The sequence below is a fragment of the Tiliqua scincoides genome, chromosome 11 (assembly GCF_035046505.1).
Source record: "Tiliqua scincoides isolate rTilSci1 chromosome 11, rTilSci1.hap2, whole genome shotgun sequence".
Classification (NCBI taxonomy): domain Eukaryota; kingdom Metazoa; phylum Chordata; class Lepidosauria; order Squamata; family Scincidae; genus Tiliqua; species Tiliqua scincoides.
The window spans coordinates 27,949,741-27,962,774 of record NC_089831.1 but is presented as its reverse complement, the minus strand read 5'-3'; the positions used below and the strand labels follow the sequence as shown (position 1 = coordinate 27,962,774).

Below are 13,034 nucleotides of genomic sequence, written 5' to 3'. Positions count from 1 at the left end.
GGTGGCGCTTCAAAGGTAGCCTCTTTGTAGTGCAGGAGGAAGGTTGTCACTGCAGTACTGGGGCTGCTCCTGTGGCCTCTCTCACTCTGTGACTGAAGTGTGCTTGCGGCCCAGGCGGTTCTGGACTTGGTTGCAAAGCATGGAAAGGTCTTGGCGGAGCCAGAGGCTTCCTCCTGCTTTGAATTGTAAGGCACTTTGGCATTTTTGCAGAGCGGTTCTGTGAGGGGACTGGAGCCAGAAGCAGAGCACCCAGCCCCCCCCCAATGATTCTCCCCATGTCCTCGTTTCGTTCCAGGATGAGGAAGTGTCAGAATTTGCAGTGGATGCCATCAAAAGCCTATCTCCAAAAGCAAGCCAAAGGTGGGCCTTTTTCCCCTGAAGCAGGACGAGGGAGGCCTGGTGGCAGCCTCTTTTTTGTCCTTTAATCCGTTTGGGTAGACCATTTTGGGGTGGTGGCTGCACCACCTGTAATGGTACCTGAGGTTCTGCTTTTGAATTACAGCGGTGAAAAAGAAAGAGAAGAAGTGTAAGTCCAGTGAGAAGAAGGAAAGCCATGCTGGGAAGAGCCAGTTGGATCCAGGACAGAAGGCAGCTCCACAGCCTGTCTTGGCAAAAGAGGACCTTGCCTCAAAGAGAGGCAGTGAGCCCGTACGGAAGGCCAGTGAGGAGAAGAGTGAGGAGGGGCCACCACCCCCTCCCCCTGACGCCAAGCAGGCCCCTCCACCTGCTACCAGAAAAACTGGCAAGCAGGCCCCACCCCCCACGCTGGTTCCCCCTGCCCCACCGCCAAACATAGGCCCACCAAAAAAGGAAGCCCCCAGAGCCGTCCCTGTGGAACCCAAGAACAAGCCATCTCCACCAGCAGAAACAGGTGGGTGGTCAGGAGCCCCAGCTGCACAGCCTGACTGCATGACTGTCACCTTGAACGTATTTGAGCAAGGCAGGGCCCGCCTGCCATAGGAGCTGCAGGGCCCAGCCGGAAGCATTTTTTGGCATGTCCCCAGGTTCACAGCCAAGGTCTGTAGAGAGATAAATACAGTGTATTGCAGGCGTTATATCTCCACGGTAGAATGGAAAGCCATCAAAATGTGCACTTAAAAAGTGCTTGAGAGATAATGCACGAAATGGATCTAGGCACGTTTTAGTATAAAATTGCATATAGTTAAGCCTACAAGTACACAAACAAAATGTTTGTGGATAATGGCTGTGAAATTATTTATTTAAAGTGTGTGTTTTATTTTTGTTCAGAGAAAAATTCCAAATGTGTGTTGCTGTGTTTGACAAGTATATAAACCTCGTGCGAGTGACCCGAAGGCTCAGGGCCTAGTTGGCTTAAAACTGTCCCTGCTGGCAGCCCCTTGGTGGGCGAGAACGAGTCATGTTGGGCAGAGAAGGGAGCTTCTTTCCTCTATCTGGCAAATTGGCGTTTTTGGTTCAGGTGCCTGCTTGCTGCATGCCTGTTGGGGCAGGTGCTCTGTCTGTGCTGCAGAGCTGGGAACCCTGTTGCAAGCCCAGGGCAGGTCCCTCTCTTGACCCGTCTCTTCCTGCCTAGTGACTGTGTCCCAAAACTGGTGCTGGGTGATTGAGCCCAGAGAGGGCAGCGCCTTGTTTTCTGGGTTGTCAGCAGTTGCTGTTTCCTCATGTCTGAATTTGCCTTGGTTTCTTCAAGTGTGCACTTGTGACCGAGTGCTCTTTCCCTAGGTCTGGAGCAAAGCAAGCAGAAGAAAATTGCTCCCCGTCCCAGCTTGCCAGTGAAGCAGAAGCCAAAAGAAAAGGTAACCTGCTGCTCTGCCCGCTGTCTTCCCTGCTCTGGATGACCTTTTCATGGCTGGATTCCTGGCTGTGGGATTCTCCTGGCCCGAAAGGTGGCACAAGTTTGGGTCGCTGATAGTGCCAACTCTCGTCCTGCAGTCTCTCCACCATGGTGGCTTTTGCTTGGCTTCCAGGGAGGTGCTGGTTGGCGCTACCCGTAACTGTGCTGAAATGTTCCAGTGACTCTCAGGGGTCCTGCTGGGGTGGTGGGGATGACCTGGGACTGCTTTTCCATATTGGAAAGGAGGGGTTCACCTAGTGCCGAGTTATCTTTTCAGAGCCAGTTGGATTCTTCGTTTGTTTGCCCAAACCATACAGAGTTTCCTGTTGTGTTCATCTCTCACAGGCATTGTTTTATTTATTTTAGTGTGATTTTATGGGCATATCTTGATTATTGTTAACCCCTCTAACCAGCTGTTGAGGGGGGAAAAAGCAGAATGTAAACTCTCTCAGTGCATATTTGACATTCAGAGTCGTCTCACTGTGTGTCCGCAGACAGCTTGTCCTTGGAGCAACTGTTTGTGCGGACTTCGGGGCAAGTGGGGCACACCTCTTGTAGCGCACAGGCATTCAGAAAGGAGTGCAGATTCCAGGTGGCCTCTCACCTAAGCAAGCGGCTGCTGCTACTGGTCAGGTCCTGCCTGTGAAACTCAGCAGAGACTGGTCCCTCGCTCAGGGGTGGCTCTCAGTTTTTGAGACTCACTGAGTGCCCTCCACTTGCCTTGTTCTCCTGTTGAAAAGCGGCCCCAGTGTGCCTGGAGTTCAGCACTCGGACAGTCGGGTGCAGTGATTCCCTGTCATCGTCTTCCTCTTGGAAACTTGATGTCTCTTCGTTCAGCAGGAGAAGCCCACTCCAGTCAGCAAGCCCGAGAGCAGCTCACTGAACTTGCTGAACCCTCTGTCCAATGGCAGCAGCTCCAAGCAGAAGCCCCTCACGGATGGTGTCCATAGGATCCGAGTTGACTTCAAGGTAAAGGACCAGTGGCTTTGGGTGCTGCTTGTTCCTCCTGCTGTTCAGGAAGGCAGCTCTTGAGGGAGGTGGCTTGCAGGCTGCAGTGGCATTTGCTTTCTTAAGCCCTACCCCACCTCCGCACATAGTGTTTCTTTTGAGGACTCCTCCACTGAAAGCTGCTTAACTTTCATAGATGCGTCTTGACTCACCATGGGAGAGTGAGAGCCAGTCATTGTGAATGGGAGAAACGTTGGCTCATTCGACCGGGGTTGCCTCCCAAGGTGTTGCGTATTTAAGGGCAGACCAGAGTCTGATCTGCAGTCATATACAAACAGATCCTGTGCTGTGCTGTGCAGCTAAGGGGACTGCTCAGGTCTCGTGGCTGGTGTGGGTTCATGGCATCTCGCCTCACACACTTTATATGTGACAGTGGCACTGACAAAATGCACTGTCTCGTGATGATGCTCCTGACCTCTGTGCCTTCTCTGGGTTCAAATGTAAGGTTGCCTTGCTTTTGATGTGCCTGCTTTTGTGTGTTTCAGGAGGACTGTGAGGCTGAGAGCGTCTGGGAAATGGGTGGCCTAGGCATCTTGACCTCCCTCCCCATAACACCCCGAGTGGTTTGCTTCCTATGTGCCAGCAGTGGGCATGTGGAGGTGAGGAACCTCACAGTTGGGACTTGGCAATTCAGCATGTATGATGATTCCTGTTACCTTAAGCAGAGGGATGTCAGTCAGTGCTGGAAGGTGGTGATGGACCCTTAATCAGCGCTCTCTGTTATTTTGCAGAGTGGGCTGCAGTTTGAAATGCTGCTTGGCCTGTCTCTGAAAGCAAGCCAAGCGCTTCTGCCTCCAGGCAACTGCTCCAGTTGGCCTTTCACCAGTCCAGCCAATATTGGTTGTCCTTTTGGCTGCGCTGGTGGATGCACTGGAGATCAGAAGGCCCGTGGCCTTGAAGCAAGTCAGCAGGAATATAACCTGTGTGGTAGTGGAGCCAAGCCCATTAGTGTGCAATGTCTGCAGGCCTGCTGCTGCTTCTTATGGGCCTTTAGTTTCCCCAGACACCCTTGTGGGATGTGCAGCTGACCCACTGACTTGTGTTCCTCTCTCCCCTCTCCCATGCAGTTTGTGTATTGCCAGGTGTGTTGTGAACCTTTCCACAAGTTCTGCTTAGAGGAGAATGAGCGCCCCCTGGAGGACCAGCTGGAGAACTGGTGCTGTCGGCATTGCAAATTCTGTCATGTGTGTGGAAGGCAGCATCAAGCCGCCAAGGTAGTTGGGCTCAGGGGTGGACAATCTCTCCCAGAGAAGCTCCCTGAACGTGGGGCTGGGGGGCATGTTCTGTTTCCCGCTCACATCTCGGGATCCAGTTATGGGTTATACTAGCCTGATATTGCGTCTAAGGTCTAAAGGACACAAGAAGAGCCCTGCTGGATCAGGCCAAGCGCCAGTGTAGTCCAGCATGGCTCACCAGATGTTTTGGGGAACACTCCAGGCAATACCTGTATCTTGTTGCCACTCCCTTGCAGCTGGCATGCAGAGAGAGGCTACCTCTAAAACTCAGAGGCTGCCTGCAGTTCTCACGACTTGCAAACTGTGATGGACTTTTCCTGCATCAATCTGTCCAATCCCCTTTTAAGGGCATGTAGGCCAAGTGCCATCCTCGCATCCTGGGCCACAGTGTTCCACAATTAGTTATGTGGATGAGTTACAAAAACAGTTCTTTTTGTCTGTTCTGACTGTCGTCGTCGTCCCCCCACTCAATTTTAGTGGCTGTCCTCTGGCTGAGACTCCAGAACTTCCCCCTATCTATCCCCTGTGTAATTTTTTACATCTCAGTCATGCCTCCCGACAGGGACCTGTCTCGAGCCCCAAACACTATAGCCTTTCTTCATAAGGAAGGTGCTCCAGCCCACTAGTCTTTCTGATTGCCTTCTGCACCTTCTCCAGTCCCACTATATCCTTTTTGAGATGTGTTGACCAGAACTGGATGTAGTGGCCTCGCCCTCAGTTTGTATAATGGCACAATAATATTGGCCCTTTATTCTCCGTTCCTTTTTTAACCTGACCTTGAACACGTCACAGGGCAGGCCTGGGCTGAGCTCACATGGTTGCTCTTTGCTTTGGTCCTATAGCAGCTGCTGGAGTGTAACAAGTGCCGAAACAGCTACCACCCCGAGTGCCTGGGGCCGAACTATCCAACGAAACCCACCAAGAAGAAGAAGGTTTGGGTGAGTTGGAGAGTTGATTGGGTAGACACCCTTCCACTTGTAGCCAGCCTGCGAAATGCCTTGGCAGAGTGTCCAGAGTGCTGCACGCCTCTGCCCTATTCTCTGCTACTCATACACACTTGGCATCCCCCTAGTAGGTCCTTGCAGAGAGGGGAGTTGCGGCATGTGCGTCCTATTTGGGGTTAGCCGGTGGAGGGCAGCCGACCTATCTGTGCCTGCTGTGCATGGAGCCCAAGGATTGCGTGAGCCTTGCGCAATGGTATGAATGCTTTGTCTTTCCAGATCTGCACAAAGTGTGTCCGCTGCAAGAGCTGTGGGGCGACAACACCAGGCAAAGGGTGGGATGCCCAGTGGTCTCACGACTTCTCTCTGTGTCACGACTGTGCCAAACTCTTTGCTAAAGGTGCGGGGAGGCTGGGGGAGTGCTTGGGGATGGCTAGCTGGGTGCAGTCGTAGGTGAGCAAGAGCCTGCACAGGAGTCCCAAGTGTGGGTGCCATCCTGGCAGAGTGGTGGGGGAGGGGGTCACCTTCTGGGTGTTGTGGAGAAAATTGGTTCCTGGATGACTTGCCATGGCCCCTTAGTGGCAGAGCCAACTGCTGGCTGTTCTTGCCACCTTAGCTACCTGGTCCCCAGCAAGTCCCAAGGGCTGGTGGCTGGAGGACTGGAGTGCCCCTTTTGCTTGCAGGGAACTTCTGCCCACTCTGTGACAAGTGCTATGATGACGATGACTACGAGAGCAAGATGATGCAGTGTGGGAAATGTGACCGCTGGGTGCACTCCAAGTGCGAGGACCTCTCTGGTGAGGCTGCCCTTCTGCCCCTGCGCACCAGAGGCACAGCAGTGACTGCCTCTCAAAAGGCAGAGCTGCTGCCTGGTGCTCAGAATCCTTTCACGAACAAATCCTGGTTGGAGACGGAGTTGCAAAAATCCTTTTTATCCTCAGGCCTCAGCCTGTGGTGTCACAGGAATGCCTGGATATCCCCAGAAGCCCACTGTTCTGTTCTGGTGCAGTTTGGTGCTCCCTGGGGCATTTGGTGGGCTGCTGTGAGATACAGGAAGCTGGACTAGATGGGCCTATGGCCTGCTCCAGTGAAGCTGTTCTTATGTTCTTAACTACAATTCCCAGGAGGCCTTGCAGGTCTCTTGTTATCTGGTGTGCTCCCCGGGGCATTTGGTGGGCCGCTGTGAGATACAGGAAGTGGGACTAGATGGGCCTATGGCCTGATCCAGCGGGGCTGTTCTTATGTTCTTAACTACAATTCCCAGGAATCCCTGCAGGTCTCTTGTTATCTGGTGTGCTCCCCGGGGCATTTGGTGGGCCGCTGTGAGATACAGGAAGCGGGACTAGATGGGCCTATGGCCTGATCCAGTGGGGCTGCTCTTATGTTCTTAGTGTGCTGAACTGAGTGCCTGGCTCACAAAGAGCCCAACTTGGCAGGTTGCTACAGGGGGAGGGAGCAGAAATGGCCCTTTCCCAGTAGGACACTGAAGACAGCAGTTGTGGCATTGGGTCCCAAGACAAAGCTGCATTCAGGTCCCACTATAAATGTCCAGTGGGCTACATTCCCCCCCCCCACACACACACACACACAACAGTGACTACACTGGGTTTGTGATGGGTGTGTCCCAGAGCCAAGCCCTCTGCGTGTAACCTCCCACCCCTGAGAGCTGCCAGCCCCCCATGTGACATCCATAATCTGCCTGCAGACGAGATGTACGAGATCCTCTCCAACCTGCCAGAGAGCGTGGCGTATACCTGCATTAACTGTACTGAGCAGCAGCCTGCTGAGTGGCGCCTGGCGCTGGGGAAGGAGCTGCAGCTTTCTTTGAGGCAGGTGCTGACAGCCCTGCTCAACTCCAGGACAACCAGCCACTTGCTGCGATACAGACAGGTGGGTCTGCCTCCCTCCCTCCCTCCCTCCCTCTCTCTTTGGGAACTGTGCAGCAGCACTGTCGAGAGTGGCCAGCACAGCGTCATTTAAGTAATTCCAGAGCAAGGCGGAGGCATTTTAGAATAGTCGTGGCGAGAGTGAGTGTGTGTGTGTGACAGGGAAGAACTGTCTTGAGGGCTTGCAGCAAACGTTCCATATGAGTGCCCCCCCCTCCAGCTGCTTTGGGAAGTATAAACACAGACAGGAGCAGTTGGTGGAGTGGCTGCCCCACCTTGCTGGTCCCCAGCCTTGGGGGAGGGGCTCAGGACAGGAGGGAGTTGGCTCTTGCCCTGTTTGGACACCTGTGTTCAGCTCCACTCCTCCTTTAGACTGTGATGGGTCCATCTTGCCCCCAGTTGTCTCCTTCAGCTGGTAGCAGCTCTGCAAGACCTCAGGCAGGCAGGGTTCCTTCTCAGCCCTTCTGCCTGAGATCCTCTTTAACAGAAGCTGACACCTGATTGAATCTGGGGCCTCGGACATGGAGCACAGAGATTGTTTTCTCAGCCAGGAGCCCTTCCCTAGCAGTGCCTTCCACAGTTTGCAGAGGTGGCAATGGGCTGCTCTACTCCATGCTTGTTTTCTTAATCGTATTTTAAAAGACTTGCATACCACCCTTCTCCAAACGAGCACAGGGCATTTTACAGTAAAAATAGGTCCTGCAAAATAACAGTAGCATTAACAAAAGGATCAAGACATAATCAGATAAATGAAGAAAAAGATATCAGCATAAGAAAGATCAAAGAGAGCAGGGAGCAGAGGCTCAGTGTTAATTGGTATCAGGCCGTGGCTAAAAGGCACCCTCGTAGAGCTGCTTCATGGCCAAGTGCCTGCAAGTGTATGTAGTAGTGATGTCTGCCAGACCTGTGCAGGGAGAGTGTTTCAGAAAGCCAGTACCTCTGCTGGAAAGGCCCTGCTTCTCTTGGACGTCCTGGCACCCCAGCAGGGCCCCAGTGCCAGCCTGATTGTGAGGGAGAAGGTTGCCCCTTCAAGAACCCTGGTCCCAGGCCATTTGGGGCTTTAAAGATGAAAAACAGCACTTTGAATTCGTCCCGGAAGCAGACCAGAGGCCAGCGCCACCTTTGCAGCACAGGTCTTGCCAGGCGTCTTCCTCCAGCTTGGAAATTTTTTCCCTGTTTGACATTGACCTGAGTTGTGTGTGTGTTTTGGTTGCTGCCTCTGTTGGGGGCGGTTTTGTATTTTGAGCCGGATTTCATTAATGCTTGTAAACCAGCTTGATGCCTTGTTGGTGGGGGCAGAACGGAGGCCTGTTCGTGTGGTCAGAAGTAGGTAGATGCTGCATTCACACCTTCATGGCCTGCTTGTTGTTTTGTGCTGTGCGTTGTTTGATGCAGGGCGCAGAAAGCATCTGCCTTGTTGTTTGTCTCCAGGCAGCCAAGCCACCTGACCTGAACCCAGAGACAGAGGAAAGCGTCCCATCCCGAAGTTCCCCAGAAGGCCCAGACCCCCCAGTGCTAACCGAAGTCAGCAAGCAGGAGGAGCAGCAGCCCCTAGATCTGGAGAGTGTGAAACGGAAGATGGACCAGGGAGGCTACACCTCTGTGGTACGTCACACTTCAGGCAGCTCCTGTCCAGCAGAGGGGGCCGAAGGGGTGCTGACTTCCAGTTGCCTTTCCAGGCCATTCAGAAGGGGGGGGTGAGAGGGTGGCCTTCTGCCCACTGAGAGGAGGGTGGCAGGCATGCAGGGGAGTGGGCAGGAGAAGGTGGCATACTGACTGACAGGAGGGGTGCGCACCTTTTGTCCCCTTCCAGCTGGAGTTTAGCGATGACATTGTGAAGATCATTCAAGCGGCCATGAACGCTGATGGGGGGCAGCCGGAACTCAAGAAGGCCAACAGCATGGTGAAGTCCTTCTTTGTCCGGGTGAGCCCGCCTGCCCGTTGCCCACGGGAGCTTCTGTTGCTGCACAAGTGTCTGTTTGGCTGTCCACAAGGCAGCTCATGTTTGACTCGGCTGACTTCCGAGCTCCTAACAAGTCACCCTGGTTGTCAGCATGTGGGGCTCCTGGATGGTCTCTCCAAGTGTTTGTAAAGCCTTTCTAATAAAATGCTGGGCCTCTTGTTTTCTTCAGCAAATGGAGCGGGTCTTTCCCTGGTTCAGTGTAAAGAAATCAAGATTTTGGGAACCTAATAAAGTTGCAACCAAGTAAGTGATTCTTGGGGAAAGGGGCACCTGAGCGCTGACCACTGGGAACAGGACCTTCCCACAGGTCCTTCTGCTCCGTGGGCATGTGGAGGTGTGTGGGGGGTGCTCTGCCAGGCCATGTCTCGGGCATCCTGAAAGGAAATGCTGTGCCAGGCTTGAAGTCTCTGTGCCGACTCAGTGGACTGAACCTGCCCAGTGGCTGCAGGGGAGACTGTGCAGGTGCGGGTCTTCCTACCCCTTGGCTGTCTCTCTGTTGCCTTTCAGCAGCGGGATGCTCCCGAATGCCGTCTTGCCTCCTTCGCTGGACCACAACTATGCTCAGTGGCAGGAGCGTGAAGAGAACAGCTGTGCTCAGCAGCCTCCTCTGAGGAAGAAAATCATTCCTGCTCCTCGACCCAAAGGCCCTGGAGAACCCGACTCTCCGACTCTGCTGCTTCCTCCCACACCACCCGTATCCAGTGAGAATCACAGCCCTCCTGCTGTTGTCTCCCGGCTGCAAAGGGAGGCTTCCCCAGTGGGAGTCTCACCAGTGCTGGGAATTCTGGCTAGGAGGCCCCGCCCTCGGTCTCAGTCTTCCCTGGCTGCAATATGGGGGGGGGGGTCTGAGGCTTGGTGTCCTTCCGGGCTCCCACTAAGATGATGCGTGTGAAGCACTCTCCTTACTCAGGAGGCCTTGCTGACTCGCCTTGCGTTTGTCTGCAGAATGAAACTCTGCTGTGGGAGGCAGGTTGTGAACCCTGGGGTGAACTGGGCACAGGGAGAGGCCTGGCTGGTGGCCTTTGTCTTAGTCCAGCAGTTCTCCTGAACCAGTTTGTGCCTCTGGCTGCCTGATTGGCTTGTGGCTTTTCATTCTCAAAAGAAGGAAGCAGCTGAAGCGTAACATGTGACACGCACTGTACAAGTCGATGGTGAGGCCACACCTGCAGCATTGCGTCCAGTTCTGGTCACCACACCTCAAAAAGGATATAGTGGAGATGGAAAAGGTGCAAAAGAGAGCGACTGAGATGATTCCTGGGCTGGGGCACCTTCCTTATGAGGAAAGGCCACGCCGTTTGGGCCTCTTCAGTCTAGAAAAGGGGGGGACGTGATTGAGATGCGCAAAATCATACAGGAGATGGGCAGAGTGGATAGAGAGGCGCTCTTTTCCCTCTCACATAACACCAGAACCAGGGGACATCCATGAAAGCTGAGTGTTGGGAGAGTTAGGACTGACAGAAGAAAATATTTCTTTGCCCAGCGTGTAATTAGTTTGTGGAACTCTTTGCCGCAGAAAGTAGTTATGGCACCTTGCCTGGATGCCTTTAAGAGGGGATTGGACAGATTTCTGGAGGAGAAGTTCATTACGGGTTACAAGCCATGGTAGGTATGTGCAAGCTCTTGGTTTTAGAGGCAGGCTGCCTCTGATTGCCAGATGCAGGGGAGGGCACCGGGATGCAGATTGTGGCTGTTGTCTTGGGTGCTCCCTCAGGCATTTGGTGGGCCACTGTGAGATACAGGAAGCTGGACTAGATGGACCTTTGGCCTGATCCAGCAGGGCTCTTATGTTTTTATGAATATAGCACTGTAGGAAAAACATAAGGAGAGCCCCCCTGGCTGAGGGCGAAGGTCCATCTAGTCAGCTTTCTGTATCTCGCAGTGGCCACACAAGACACCTGCCACTTCCTTGCATCTGGCATTCAGAGAGGGGCCTGTTTCTCAAATCAGGAGGCTGCACATTCCCATCATGGTCTGTAACCTGTGATGGAACTTTCCTCCATAAAATTGTCCAATCCCCTTTTAAAGGCATCTAGACCAGACACCATCACCACATCCTGTGACAAGGAGTTCCACAGTTTAATAATAATGCTGGGCAAAGAAATATTTCCTTCTGTCTGTTCTTTCTCTCCTGCTACTCAATTTTAGTGGCTGTCCCCGGTTCTGGTGTTGTGTGAGAGGGAAAAGAGCGTCTCTCTTTCTGTCCTATACATCATTTTATACTTCTGAATCCTGTCATCCCTCCCCTCTCCTAGGTGCCTTTTTCCAGACTCAAGAGCCCAAACACTGTAACCTTCCTGCAGTGTCTCTGCCGGCTGCCAGTAGCTCTCCAGGCACTCGGCCGAGGAGTGAGTCTTTCCCAGTTCTGCCAGGCGATGCTGCTGGAGATGTCTGCAGAGCAGGGCTGCTTCTGCCACTGTGGTGTGTAAGAGGCTATTCCTTCCTGCCTTCATTGCTTATCAGGAGTGAACAGCTCTCTCTCTCTCTCTGCTTTGAGGTTCCGACCGGAGCAGGGAGGACAGCCCAGAACTGGCCCCTCCTCCAGACGTGGAAGACAACCGGCAGTGTGCGCTGTGCTTGAAGTACGGTGATGATGGGGGCAATGTAAGTCACTCTGCCAGCCATGGTGTGTGATGGCTGGTGAGAAGCAAGGGATTTGGTTCCCTCCTGGTTCTGGCCAACCATGGAAGGCAGGCTCTGTCCAGCTGAGCCAGCTGGGACCTTTGCAGTCACAGGCTCATGGCCCCTACAGCCCTTCAAGGGCATCACCGCTAGGGTGGGTGCAGGTGCTGCACAGGGAGTTGTGCTCTGGCTACAGCTGATGGCTTTCTGCAGGACTCTGGCCGCCTCCTCTACATTGGGCAGAACGAGTGGACGCACGTGAACTGCGCCCTCTGGTCAGCCGAAGTGTTTGAGGATGACGATGGCTCCCTGAAGAATGTGCATGTGGCTGTGATCCGAGGGAAGCAGCTGGTGAGTAGGGGCCAGGCGAGGCTCGGGAGTTCTGAGGAAGCCCCTGGAAAGCAGGCCTTTTCTCCTAGTGATGAGAGCACAGAAGGGCTTTGGAAGGCCTGCTGCCCTAAGCCAGGAACTTGGCTTTCTTTGCACAGCTTGCAGTCGGACAAGGGTCCGGTGAAGCTTGGGGTCTCCACAGTCTGAACCGGGAGGTTCACCGACCTCATTGCATTGGAAAAAGGAGTTCACGAGTCCTTCCTTGAGCCTTACCTGAACGGCAAGGCATCGAAAGTACCCGACAGTTTGCAAGCTGCTCCCTTAACTGTAACGTGCCTGTAGCAGCCCTGGCAGGTCGCCCAGGTCGCAAATAGGAGGGTGGGTGGTGGGGATCTGAGGACTCCCACAGCCTGAGGCCAGCGGGTGCGTCGGTGACTGTGGCAGACTCTGTCTGGCTTTCAGCCCATCCAGCTTCTGAATCGCTGCCCCTTTGGCTTACGTAGAGATGGTTGTAAATGGAAAAGCCTTTGAAGGACACTCCAGACAGAGTTAAAGTGGAGGTTAGAGGTTTTCTGCGTTTGTAAAATGAGGAGATTATGTGAGAGAGCCTGATTGATTCCCCCCTGAGTTTGGACAAGGTTTGCTCACTGTTGGGCCTAATGGCAGAACAGCCACAGCCGCCTGGGGTCAGAGTGGGACCTCAGAGGGAGCCCTTCTTCGCAGTGAGCAAGGGATGTTGCTGCCCTGCATCAGTTCAGCTCCTCTGTTCTGACCACTGGCCAACGCATCTCCCTCTTGCAGAGGTGCGAGTTCTGCCAGAGACCAGGGGCCACCGTGGGCTGCTGCCTGACCTCCTGCACCAGCAACTACCACTTCATGTGCTCCCGGGCCAAGAACTGTGTCTTCCTGGAGGACAAGAAAGTGTACTGCCAGCGCCACCGGGACCTGATCAAGGGAGAGGTGAGGCCCCTGGACGCAGCTGCTTCCCGCCTCCTGCCGCATGGACCCAAGCACCCTGCTCCCCTCACTCGGGGTCTGGATGAGTGCTGCAGGGCCCTCCTCTCCTTGTGCCTGCTGCAGGTGGTGCCTGAAAATGGGTTTGAGGTGCTGAGAAGAATCTTTGTGGACTTTGAAGGGATCAGTTTGCGGCGAAGGTTTCTCAATGGTCTGGAGCCGGAGAACATCCACATGATGATTGGTAAGGGGGGGGGAGCTTTGCCTCTGGCGTCTCCGGAGTGT

General features: G+C 53.9%; 1 protein-coding gene across 1 annotated transcript in view; it reads left to right on the top strand.

The window, feature by feature from the left end:
- The window catches only part of KMT2A (lysine methyltransferase 2A), a 48,457-nt gene that overhangs the window by 22,062 nt on the left and 13,361 nt on the right, over positions 1–13,034 (top strand). Inside the window, exons 6-23 of the mRNA XM_066639801.1 lie at positions 296–360; positions 503–871; positions 1,702–1,775; positions 2,654–2,782; positions 3,307–3,420; positions 3,889–4,035; positions 4,899–4,994; positions 5,277–5,397; positions 5,681–5,794; positions 6,703–6,887; positions 8,315–8,488; positions 8,697–8,807; positions 9,016–9,089; positions 9,354–9,547; positions 11,341–11,447; positions 11,679–11,816; positions 12,597–12,755; positions 12,876–12,993. Coding sequence (XP_066495898.1) covers positions 296–360; positions 503–871; positions 1,702–1,775; positions 2,654–2,782; positions 3,307–3,420; positions 3,889–4,035; positions 4,899–4,994; positions 5,277–5,397; positions 5,681–5,794; positions 6,703–6,887; positions 8,315–8,488; positions 8,697–8,807; positions 9,016–9,089; positions 9,354–9,547; positions 11,341–11,447; positions 11,679–11,816; positions 12,597–12,755; positions 12,876–12,993 — 2,489 coding nt within the window. The remainder of the gene's footprint in view (positions 1–295; positions 361–502; positions 872–1,701; positions 1,776–2,653; positions 2,783–3,306; positions 3,421–3,888; positions 4,036–4,898; positions 4,995–5,276; positions 5,398–5,680; positions 5,795–6,702; positions 6,888–8,314; positions 8,489–8,696; positions 8,808–9,015; positions 9,090–9,353; positions 9,548–11,340; positions 11,448–11,678; positions 11,817–12,596; positions 12,756–12,875; positions 12,994–13,034) is intronic.